The sequence below is a fragment of the Cataglyphis hispanica genome, chromosome 2 (assembly GCF_021464435.1).
Source record: "Cataglyphis hispanica isolate Lineage 1 chromosome 2, ULB_Chis1_1.0, whole genome shotgun sequence".
Taxonomy (NCBI): domain Eukaryota; kingdom Metazoa; phylum Arthropoda; class Insecta; order Hymenoptera; family Formicidae; genus Cataglyphis; species Cataglyphis hispanica.
This window is the reverse complement of record NC_065955.1, coordinates 3296240-3308986: the sequence shown is the minus strand read 5'-3', so window position 1 is coordinate 3308986 and position 12747 is coordinate 3296240. Positions and strand designations below refer to the sequence as shown.

General features: G+C 35.5%; 1 protein-coding gene across 13 annotated transcripts in view; it reads right to left on the bottom strand.

Annotated features, from left to right (window-relative positions):
• The window catches only part of LOC126859014 (disks large 1 tumor suppressor protein), a 236832-nt gene extending 224942 nt beyond the window's left edge, over window positions 1-11890 (bottom strand). For 2 of the 13 annotated variants that reach the window (XM_050609873.1, XM_050609875.1), the window contains exon 1: window positions 11467-11890. In XM_050609873.1, the coding sequence (XP_050465830.1) occupies window positions 11467-11875 (409 nt within the window). In that variant the 5' untranslated portion in view covers window positions 11876-11890. The remainder of the gene's footprint in view (window positions 1-11466) is intronic. The other 11 variants (XM_050609885.1, XM_050609876.1, XM_050609877.1 and 8 more) reach the window with 8 other exon arrangements.
• Between the last annotated feature and the right edge of the window lie 857 nt (window positions 11891-12747).

Here is a 12747-nt window from a genome sequence, read left to right as displayed (position 1 = left end):
ATTAAAAGGATCATTCAATCTATCCATCACTAACGCAATTTTGCATTGCGCTGCGAATTTTAGATAGAATGAAGTCGTGCGAGAGAATGGTGGTGGGTGAGGTTCGCATAGCTTCGTCGGATATCGCGTGAAATGTTCACCGTAAAGCTACGCGCGCGATGCAGCACGTAGCGCACAGTTAAATCACTTGCGGTACGACCGGATAGAACGAAAATTCTGTTGCATACGGTAAATCGCTTACAGCGATCAGTAAACATTTATTTTCACAGTTCGCCAGAATCATTTATGCGCCGCGTTGTTCCGAGAAACCGTAAAAGAGTGTATGAAACATGGCAATAAAGGCGAAAATTGGACAAATACAACAGAATGAATTAAATTTGTAAAAAAAGTAGAATGAATTCATATTTCCACTCTTATGTCGGATTCTATAGAATTCTGCATTTTAATATTATTTAAAAATTATAATTATATTCCTTATACGCATGACAATATAATTTCATATACTTTATGCAATATAGTTCAAAATCTGAATAATCGATGTGAAAGATACTAATATAATCATTTTTAAACGTGTATTATTTATATATTATTAAGCAATAGAGTTTTGATTTTTTTTTTGCGCTCCAATCAATCGAAGAATTCAGGACATTACATAACATTACATGTATATCGCATTATACGCGTTTGCACATACAATATTATAAACAATGATCTCACACGAATTTGCGCCACCGCTAAATTCGTAATGAGCCTAGCTGATTAGATTTGTGATTAGTTAGGACGTATACTAAAGCACTAAATAACATGGCAATTACAAATATTTCTTGATTAACGCACCGTTTCACTGTTAAATAAGAATTATAAAACGAAACAAAAAAGTTATAATATACGGTTTTAAAGATTTAACAAAAAATCACATCTTTTCGTATAATTTACAGAAAAATAGATATAAAGTTAATCATTCTACATATTTAATGTATAATTATATAGGTGCACATATATTAATAATATAATTTCAAGGGTTTATTGTTCTTATCTTTAGCTATGTGATCTAATGTTTATAATATAGAGAGATTGCCATAATGCAACTTGGATATTGCCAATCGACTGCAGGGCATCGTCTGAGTTTGACAATGAGTACAAAGCATCATATCTGAGTATAGCGGTTAATAGCTTTGTTGCGTAGTGAAATTTTGCTACAAGATAACGATGTAAATTCGTTATCAACGCAAGTACACATAAAACTCACATATTCTAATCTAAAGAAGTAAAACTATATATATATCTAGCTACTTTAACGCAGCGGACTGCATATTAGTATTTAGCTATATTATACTAAAACACTTTGTAAATATTTGCCTTTAAGAGAGAAACGTGCGACTAAATTATATAAATTAGAGATAATTTTTATTTACAAGTTATATCATAATTATATATGTATATACATATTTAATATTTATATGTATACATAATATCACATATGAAGAATATCATTTGAGAATAAAGCTTAATTGTGTTTTAGGGATCTAATAATTGCACGGTTTATCCCTATCTCAGATATAAATTTGAAATGTGAATATTTCTAAATAAAAATACTTTTTCGTACTTGCATGTGCGTTTCGATTGATAAAGTATGCATTGCTCATAAATTATGAGTCATAATCAATGCAGGTTTTTTTTTTAATTAAAAGCGCATTTATGAAGATGATTGGAGGCAGCTTATCGATTTGCTAAACGACTCTCCTTGATGAACTTGTTCCAGAACCGCGGATAGTCCGATACCAATTCCCGCTCAAGATGCGGATCACGTTTATCGGATTATGCGGACGGAATGGCACATGCGGACGAGTGGAAAGAGACGGTTGGCGAATAGCCGGCGTAAAAAAATTGGAACAAGAGACATTCGAATACCATCGCCGACATTTCTATACCTACCGGGTACTTTTACAACTGGCGACTTAATTACGCCGCACCGGCGCTTCGTTAACACGCGACCGAGCATGCGACTTGCAAAAATCTGACATAAAGTCGGCGTTGTGAACGTTAACGGCGTCACTGGTGTTCCCAAAGGACCTCATAAAAATCATAATGAACCTTTATTATATTGCGCGAGACATTTCCCGCGTTTCATAGCTTCTAATCGTAGATATACGACGTGCTATTGCAATTTCTGGTCGAAGCAGACTTTATCGTATGATTATTTCGATATTATCATATCTATTGGTTTCGATTAGAAATGACGACACAATTGTACGAAACAATGCATAAAATTTAGATAAAGTAAAATAATTTCACACGTGTTTTTTTTTTTGTTCGCTCAAGTATGCAGTGCTTATGACCTAATTGACACGGTCGTTCTCAATTCCAAATTATTGTACAGAAACATAGTAAACAGAATAGTTAATTAATATTCGACGAATGTTTACATTGGCTCGGCGTGCTGTGTTTTGTTTGCATTATTCGCAACTTGGTGCCGATGATAGAGTCTTTATGGCACACAAAGTGTAATAAATAATACGGATACTAAAATGAGTATGCACATTTAAGTTTCTTTAACATATATGAACAATCGTAAGAATAATATATATTTTATAATTGTATAATATTACTTAGATGCAAATATATATTTACATTATGATAACGTGATACATCTAATTTGATAATCAAATTTATGCCATCTAAAATTAATACATTTATACTTGCTTAATTAAGATTATGAATTTCTAGAGAAATTATTTCAAGATATTATTCCTTGAATACACTTTCCGCAAATATATTCACATCTCTTATGATCAGATAATATTATATTCTTGGCAAAAGGACTGGCGCGTGCATTAATTTTCATCTTCATTTCCTTCGCATTTCTCGAGCGAAGAAGTAGTCACATTGAATACTTCCTACCAAAGACGGCTATATGTATATAGATACATAGATATGCGTTCCATATAACCTTCCATAGATGTACTTGTATAGGGAAACGACATAAAATAACGATAATACAGAGAATTCATTTTTACATAATCCTAGATCGTCCCATGCGATCAACAGAACACACGTGCGATTGTTTGCTTTTATTCCAAGTTTTTTAAACTCGCGTTAAGATTATTGTATCTCGCGCACGAGTAATTAATTAATCGCGGTAATCTTCTCGCAGAAAAACAGTAGATGTTATTTTGCACGATGAAAGATCGAAGAAAAGGCCAAATAAAATGCATATAATGCAAAGTCGCGCGGAGAAATTTCTTATCACGATTTATCAAGTAACTACTATTACAAGTACACACATATTGCTTTTATTTCCTACAAAGTTTATCGATCAAGCATCCGGGATATATATGAATTCCTTGAATCAGCCGCGAATGTGCAAAATTGATGGATGTCAATAAAATTATGCAACGGTTAATCTTCGACTCGCAAAGAATTCTTCCGCTCGAAGATTCCTCTTTCGAAAATGATCAAGTTCCATACAGCCGATGGAGTACATAAGATAAATGGCAGACGTCGTGCAGCGGTAGTGTCTGAGCAAGCTTGTACATATACATATATGTTGTGTGTATGTGTGTGTGTGCGTGTGCGCGCGCGCGCTCGTGTTTGTGCTTGCGCGAGAGCAATTTATCAAACCTTTCATATATTTATTATCGGACCGGCTACGGCATTGGTCGGTCTGCTACGCAGACTGACGTTGATAATCGGTTTAAGCTAACGCCGCGAAGATGAATCCGCTATCGCGGTGGACGCAGTTTTCTAATTACTCGCTGGAAATTACTCCCGCAATATTAATACTTTATCAAATTTTTCCTCAATCATTCGATTACCATCTCAACGACTGTCTCACGCTACTTGTTTTCGCCGTTAACAAAGTTTTAATTGCTCTAAATTCGCAGGAGGAGTTTGTTCTCTCGACTCATGTTGTTTTTTTCGATTACGAAAAAATTATGAGATATGCAATATAATTTTGAGCACAATATCACAGCAGGCCGACGATTAATGTTCGACAGGCAAATTGCCTGTCACGGGATTGACGATGTAATTTGAAGGAAACTGAAAGATTCATAAATCAAATTCGTAGCTGACTACATAATACAGAGCGTAAGAGTGCTTTTGCATGAAAAATATGCTACAAAATTATATTCATACGTAAAATATGAATTATGTAGAAATAGTCAAGGTAGATAATAAATAAAAATAATTCCAATAATCTCTGAATTAACAGCCGCCTTTAGCCCTCGCAAATATTCAACACAATTAATCAAAAGGCCGCAGAAATTTCATAAGGAGAGAGAGATGGGATTTCCGCTAACGTCATACTCTCAAGTTGGCATAATTATTATTATGCCGCGGGGAGGGTTCTCTCGAAGGACCGTCTGGCGCAGGAAATCGAGATCTCGCAGGAGTCATAACGTATAATAATAGCTACTTAATCGTGAGAAAATCGAGTTTCCTACGTGACATCACGAGTCGAGCTCGGTGCTCGGAGCCGAGACGGCAGCATCAGAAATGCTGCCATTGTTGCCCGCTACGCGCAATGCTGCCATGGTATTGTGCAAGAAATTTCATTGTACGGGTCGGTTTTCCTCAGGGTGAGAAGCAGACAGAGAGAGATAGAGAGAGAGAGAGAGAGAGAGAGAGAGAGAGAGACAGGAGGGGAATCGTATCGCTATCTACTTCTTCCATTGTCTATGAGTATTGTTAGCGAGATGTAAGTAGAATAAATATGATTCCCGCATTTATCATGGCATTGATTTTGGCGCGATATGTTTTTCAGTTAATAATTCCCGCAATTTATACTGTCAAAACCTGCACAGAGAGCATCGAACAATTTTATTTCACGACGAAATGAAATGGTTGAAATAAAATAAAAGAGAAAAGAAAAAGAAAATTTAGAATATTAACTCGTCATAGAGGATGTCAATAATTTCATCAGATGATAATCATCCCGATGAGATGCGAGTTAGCCGCATGACGATCGCTAATGGCTGACCGATGATGCATCATTGCGTTTAAGGGAATGCCAGAAACGCATCGTAGGTCGTGGCCGAGCCGGCCGTTTAGACGCGATCCTAACACGAACATTAGTGAGATTGCATCGACTTTATTTCTTCCAATCCCGCGAGCCAAATTCTACGGAGTTGCGTTCGTAGCTTTCGTCGTTTATTGCGTTTCGCGATTCCAGTTATTCTCGCTCCACTACGTCCTCTTGCGAACGGAATGGCGGGCAATATAATGCCGAATGTTCTGATAAAGCGAAATGAACCGAGGTTAACGCACTGTTGCGTCACTCGATGCAAAAATATAACATTTTTTTTTTTACAATGATTGATGAAATCGTACAGCATGGTACATTTTAATTTAAGCATTGAACTTTAAGAAAAAATCTTATTCATAAAATTTATAAAATCAGATAAATAATTTTCATGATATTTTCACGATAATCTTCTTTTGATACGTTTGTATTCGCACATTTCAGAAATAATTACAATGCCATCATGTATATTTCATTGCATTATCTTCTTGATGGGGCGCCGAGTGCAGCATAATACACGTTGTTAATATCTGCCGCAGTTGAGAGAATATAAATGTAACAAATTTACGAAGTAATCCGGGAAGGAATGTTACTTTACAATACCTTTTCATCTTGTACATAATTTAAATATCTTTAGTAGCGTTTAATAGTATAAAAAATTATTAATTTTATTTTCAAAAAGAAGAAAATGTTTTTTTAGATGCAATAGGGAACAATTCTTATTTCTAGAGAAAAAGAAAGAGAAAACAATATAATTTATTTCACTCTCAAGAAATTAATAATATAATTTAAATATGATAATTTCAAATTTTCGGCCAAGTAATATTTTGACACAATCGTATATAAGCAATTGTTAGGTTTTACATCACATTCATAAACATATATCTACACATGCCAAGCACAATATTGCTTGGAATAGCGCAATTAACTAATTAATATAATATTATTGCTCTAACTATTACACTCGTGATACTCGTACGAAAACGCTGACGTCTTCATTAATGCTAATTATCCATTTAGTCTGAAATGCCGTTCATGCGAGCGGAGCGTTGCACGGAATTTGCAGACGAATGAAAAGCAGATTTGGTCGTCCCAAATTAATATGATATGTGGAAACTATTAGGCGGGTGTGGATAATTGTTGGGTTCCATCTTGTCGCATATATTTCCAATGGATCGCTCCCTTTGGGAAATTCGCATAACTACTCCTGTATTTTGTATTTTGTAATTGTAATAAGTACATTCATATAGCACATAATATTTGTGCAATAATTCATGAATATCGCATTTACGCAATGATTCGTGAGAAAAAAGTCAGTAATGCTAAAAAAAAAGAAATAGAGTTAGTATGTCGCTTAAACCTGTCATTGAGAAGTCTTAAAGTTGGTACAAAAAGCGGCTAGTTAGGTAAAAAAAAAAAAAATTGCGACGAAAGAGATTGTCTTTTATGATGGTCAATCGCGCATGAATATAACTCTCAAGTCTTGCGACGTTCGACAAGACAAGATGATTTCATTCACGCGAGTAACGGCAAGCGTTGAACAAGCACTGCTAATTGTTTTATAGAAAAGAAAACAAAAAGTGATATATATATATATAGTGATATATAAAGAGAGAAAGAGAAAGTTAATTGGCGCAGTTAGTTTCGTAAGAGGCAAAACTCAGAAGTGAATGGAGTTCATTGTACTTGTTCAACATGATGAAATACAAGAGACCTCGCATTTTCCATCACATCGTCTTTCACCAGCTACTGAATTCTATCACACGAAAATCGACTTCATTTTAGCCTAAATTTTATCGAAAACCCTATCTTATGACTTACAATATCAGACATCTTGGTATCCAAGACTTCGTATAAAATTAGATTTCAAAAAAGATTAAAATTAAATTTTAGAATCTTATTTTGAATTAAATATAATCTTGTTGACGTTCCGACAATTTTATTAAAAAGCTAACGGTTTCAAATTAATTATAGAATCCAAAGATTGAAAAAGAAAATTGAAGATAATGAAATAGGCATATAAAAGTAAACATAAATATATGTAACATATATATATATATATATATATATATATATATATATATATATATATATATATACAGAGAAAATTTTTTGTAGCAAATGAGAAATATGGAAATAGGGAAAATTTAAGATCCACCGTAACCAGTTATGTAATAGTGCTGCAACAACAAAATTCGTAATATTTTAACGTAATATGAGATTCATTAAGAAATGCGCTGTTTACTTGCACGGTGTACATAGCGTAATTAAATGTGCATGTAAGATTTAATTAATTTCAAAGAGCATACCAGCAATCCTCTTTTTTTTACGTAATTAAAAAATTATTTTAACAACATAAATAACAATAGTAATTCTAGTCTAACATTTAAAGTAATTAGAATAATGTGTCATGAGATATCCATTTTTATATTTACTTACATATTTTAGTTTATACACACACACAGACACACACACACATATACATAACTTTAATTTAAAAAATACATTTCTCGAGTTTGTATGATGCACTAAACCATCACAGATTTTTCGCAAAAAGTTTTATAAAACGTATAGTTTAGATAAGATCGGGTGAAAATTCTCAGATGTGAAATTATAACTTTTGGAACAGAAATTCTCTGCGGATCTATCGAGGATGGCTCGCAAATTGCTCTTCTCGATGGGCTTCTTTCGACCATTACCTGCGCATTTCATTGGAACATCAACGAATAACGACCGCCATATGTCTAATGTTCTTTGAAAGTTTGCAATTTTTGAAGTGCTTGCAATTCACTCACGGAATCGCGTAGGTATAACTATCATCCACTGCAAATTTGATATTCTTAGAGAATCAAAAGCAGATTACATAGAATATCATTGTACAGAAATATTAAAGCAAATTGCACATCAATAATCGGAATAGTTAACTTGATTTAACATGTACATTTGTATATACATGCAGATTTTAATATTTTTTTTATTGTAGAAAATGTGACAATTTCTTTTATTTTTTTTTTTGGTCACTAGACACATAATTAAAATTTCGTTACAAAGTAATGAAAAGTAATATTATTTCACCCAAAATTGTTCAAACTTACTTCAAATAAAAAATGTGCTCGTTTTTCCCTGTTTAAATAGAGATTTTGGTTGCAGTGTGCACATAGAACAATGTGAAAATTAAAACTGAGACAAATGTTTGAAATCAGCGCAGCTTTTGTTCTTTGGCTGGAAATATTAAAAGGAAGCAATAGTTCTCACAGCATTTCTAATTCCTTTCCAAGTGTGTCAAAATTAAATATACAAGATTGTTTCTTACTCATAAATAATGAAAAATTGCAACAAATGTATCAGTAATATTTAATTATGCTCATTCCAGATTGTTATCTTTTTGATTTTTTTTATCAATTCATACGCATCATGTTGTCAATTTTATAAATAATTAATCTCAGATTAATTTACTGAGAAATAGTTTAAATTTAAATTAATTTTTATACCTTAATGAGAGTAAAATGAAGAATGCGTCATTATTTCGCAGACACATGAAATTCCTTTTTAATATAACACGTGACATAGAAAGCGCGTTGACAGATTTCAGAAGCAGACTTTTTTAATTATGCTCATTAGTACAGCATAGCGCTGGACGTTGGTTCGCTTAACTACCTTTATTTTCGCGAAATGACGTATGCTGAATATATTCAGAATTACGAAGAAGCGTATAGAATACTCTTGTCCGTTATAATCGTTTAATTATGCCAGCTAATTAATATAATTTCTTCATACTTTGAAAGATTTCTCCACTTTCAAATGCAAAAATTTCCGTCGAATAAAAGTACCGTAAATGAAAGATTTCATTGCAAATATTTAGAAAAAAAAATTTTTCTCATTTATTCTTTCACGATCTTTTTTTTATCTTTGATTTATTCTCTAATCTCGATCTAGAAAAAAAATAATAAATTCGAAAAAATATAATCGACTTTCGAAACATACACGTCACGTATCATCTGAATTATTTTTAACAGGTATCTACGGAAAGATTGGATTCTAGCAGAAGCGTTTCCGGCATTATTATCGCGAAAGACCGAAACTTTTTTCCAGTCTTCCTTACCTTTTTCAATCGGTTTCTCGTCATTTTATCCAATTTTTCCGCGTCCTCCTCGCAGAACGGCCCGTGAGCTGAGTGGGAGATAATAAACTCGAAACAATACGACCACCATTCGCACACAACACGAACATGCTTTCAGCTTTAAAATGCGATACCGCTGAGTCGCTGTTGCGCGAGAGGCGAAAACTATTTCATAACTAGGTCGTATGTATATGTGTGCGAATAGAGTTGGCTGATGTCTGTGTAGGTGCATGACCACAGATAAATACCAGACGAAGAGAAAAAGGGAACAATCCTCGCCGAAGCGGCGGTTGCTCTTCTCTCTCTCTCTCTCTCTCTCTCTCTCTCGCCAGTCGTTCTTCTTTGTTTCCGCCGGAAAAGCTCGGCGAATTTTAGTTACGTCGCAGTATAACTAACAGACGCGCAAAAGCGACGCTTTGGCGCGCAAGCGAGATAATTATCCAAGAAAGATAAAATTTTTGTTTAGCCTCTGGCTCATTTGTTTTAACTCGTACTCTATCCGGAGTTCCTTTTTCTGTCGTCGAAATCGCGACAATGAACAAACTGCATTTGCACCACGCGCGTGTATGTTATTATTTTCTGTAGGAAAAAAATTTTACATTGTAAGAATTATTCAATTTGTGATTCAAATTTATGAAAAGAGATTAAAACGTTATTAAATACGATCTGTTCAAACTTTTAAGCTAATAATTAAGTCTTAATTTTAATCATCATAATTAATTTTATTCATTTAGCTCATTTTGTTGATATTGCATGATAATAATGCATGAAGAATGCACGCAATATGCAACGATACAAATTAATCCTTTTCCATGCTAGGCTGTACTCGACTCTTATTAAATGTTCGCGCAGATATTAACATAACAGCGAGTAATTTTCGCCACCGTTAAGCGCCTGCTAATGTATATTCTCGGAACGGCTGTATTCACTAAGCCTCAACTATGAAAGCTGCGAGCTAAGAACGACTGTTCGCTTATCTGCTACAATAACCGAAAACAATTTGCTCGTCTGTTAAACTACATCTCGCGGGTGCATTAGCATCCCGCACTCGTCTATCTCGTAGTATTTTCCAGCCGGAGGCTTCGTAATGAGAAACCCGTTGACATTCGCGAGATGAGGAGCACCTGGTGCAATTCAGACACGTTTCATCACCGGGCTAATGATAGCTCGAGCACGATTCTTCGCCTCGCATTATTTAATTGTAAGAGAATAGAAAGGAACGCGTATTCTCGCGCTGCCGTCCACGAGATAACGAAGGCATCGCATAAAAGCCGCGCATAATAAACTCCTTCAGCAACTCGTCATAATGTAGTCGCGGCCGCGGCAGATGAAGGACATTGATAAATATAACAGCTCGTGGAAAACTCTCTTTATGCGCGACTCGCGCGACGAACGGAAGTTTCATCCGTTATCGCGCGCCGATCGGACAGTACCACTTCTCATACAAGTCCTCCCCTTCATTATTCGCACAATAATGCCGCTTTAAAACGCGCGCGTCATCTGTCACTGTCTTGTCGATAATGTTTCCTAACGACCGAGTTTCGTGTTTTCACTGCATCGCGATAGATACTCGGCAAAAAGTTTTCTTCCATTCTTGCAATACGCCGGAGCCGCATTACCGGAGCAAGATCGGAGAAAACGGAGGCGCAACAAAACTTTTTGAATTTATGGCGTAAAGCTGACTGAGAAATCAAAGTAGGTCGTGTGCTTCGAAATAGTCTAGTAAAAATAAAAGTAGCAAAAAAGTTTTTTATATGTGTTGCCTAACGTAGCGTCGTAACGCGATCGATAATCTCCGTTATTTATTATTTTGTATCTCATATCATATTCCACGGCATCTTTATTTCAAAAGCTTAATCTTTAATAATATTTTAAGCAAATGCAAAGAATTGTTAAGTCTGTTTTTGCTCGAAACGATTTCTTCCATTATTGCACGATGGTATTTTCACGATACGAACGATAAAAGCCAACGTCGGTTAAATTTCGTACACAATTTTTCTGCAAAACTTTCGTATCTTTGCTCGTTCTCTATTCCATTTTCTAAGGAATCTGGAACTTTAGTAGCTCGAAGCTCACATTCTAACTGACCGACTTTTCAAAGAATATTCGAAAGGCGCATGCTAATAATAATGCACACGATACGCAGTTGACAGTTTGAGAGAAAATAAAAATCAAATTTTTTTTCTTATATATATTATATGCTTTACCGTATTCTACTATATTTAACTATTTTCAGCGTACATCAAATTTTACTTAACGCAAATAAATAAAAAATCGCCCTAACAAGAACAATAAGATGTAAGAGAGATGAAAAGCACTCTACCTTCTTTCGCCTGAACATATCCGTGCACTTCGCAGTAACTTCCGGCCGGGCCAGCCGCTCCAGGAGTGTCCAATGTGAACAGAGTGTTGGCGGAAGAGCTAACACCGTCATCGGACATTGTCTGCAGCAGACTAGTGGCCTGCGATAAAGTACGTTGTTGCTGATGATGCTGGTGGTGATGATGATGATGATGGTGCTGCTGTTGCACTTGCTGCTGATGCTGTTGTTGCTGCTGTGCAAGCATCTCCTCGTGTCGACATTTCGAGCAACGACGCATCTCAGACCGGACGCGCAACAGCCAAACCATGCCGAAGAGCGCCATAGCAACCTCGAGACCCACTGACCTCGATGGATGCTTCATGCTCGCGGGGTCAAGGTCATCGAGGCTCCGGGAGCCAGCGCGACACATATCACCGACTTCGGCGCGGATTTGTCTACCTCTCCTTCTTCTTTCTATCTACTTGTTACCGTTTTGATAATGTGCGTTTATTTTTACAGGGTTGTGATCGTAATTAAACGAGCACGAAAAAAGATGTACGCGATGTTTTTCTCAAGTTGCGTTATCGACGTCTTCTTAGCGATTTCGTGACGTATAAAATTATAAAGCTCTCTTTGGCAGTGGATTGTTCTTCGTTATCATCGAAACATTTCGAAATTATTTCGTATGTCCTCTAAATTTGAATCAAAGTTTCGTTTTCGTTTCGTAGTTTGCTGAATACTAATAATTACTTATCACTCAAGAGTGATTTCTATGTTCACGTTGGCAAAGAGCTTCCGATGTTTGTCGTCGAGTATTCTGTTCTCTGACCTAGATTCGCGGTTGTCGTCTTGACGTCATCGTAGCGATATTAAATACAATTCAATTCTCAACGTTTGTTCCGAAACAGTCAGAGATATCAATCGAAGGATGAACTTGGTCACATCTCATCGGTTTTTCAACTTTCCGACATCATCTGTTGAAATTAAGATCCCCGTTCTGAGAACATCTCTTGCTGGAAATAGGAAGAGCGCATCCTATGGCTAGCACTTCACATTCTTCACGGACGATTTACCAAGATGAGCTCGTATCGAAATTTACGAACAAAGACATTCAGCAAAATGTGCCCGGTCAAAAATTACGAAATTTCTCTTTCTCTTCCCGTTCTCAGAAATACGGAGCTTAAGTCATCGAAAATTGAGCGAATGAGCAAGGCACCGTTCTCCTTGAAAGCTGCTCGATAAGTCTGCATAAGTTAATGTATTTAATATTGATACTAATATCCGTGTAATAATAACACTTTC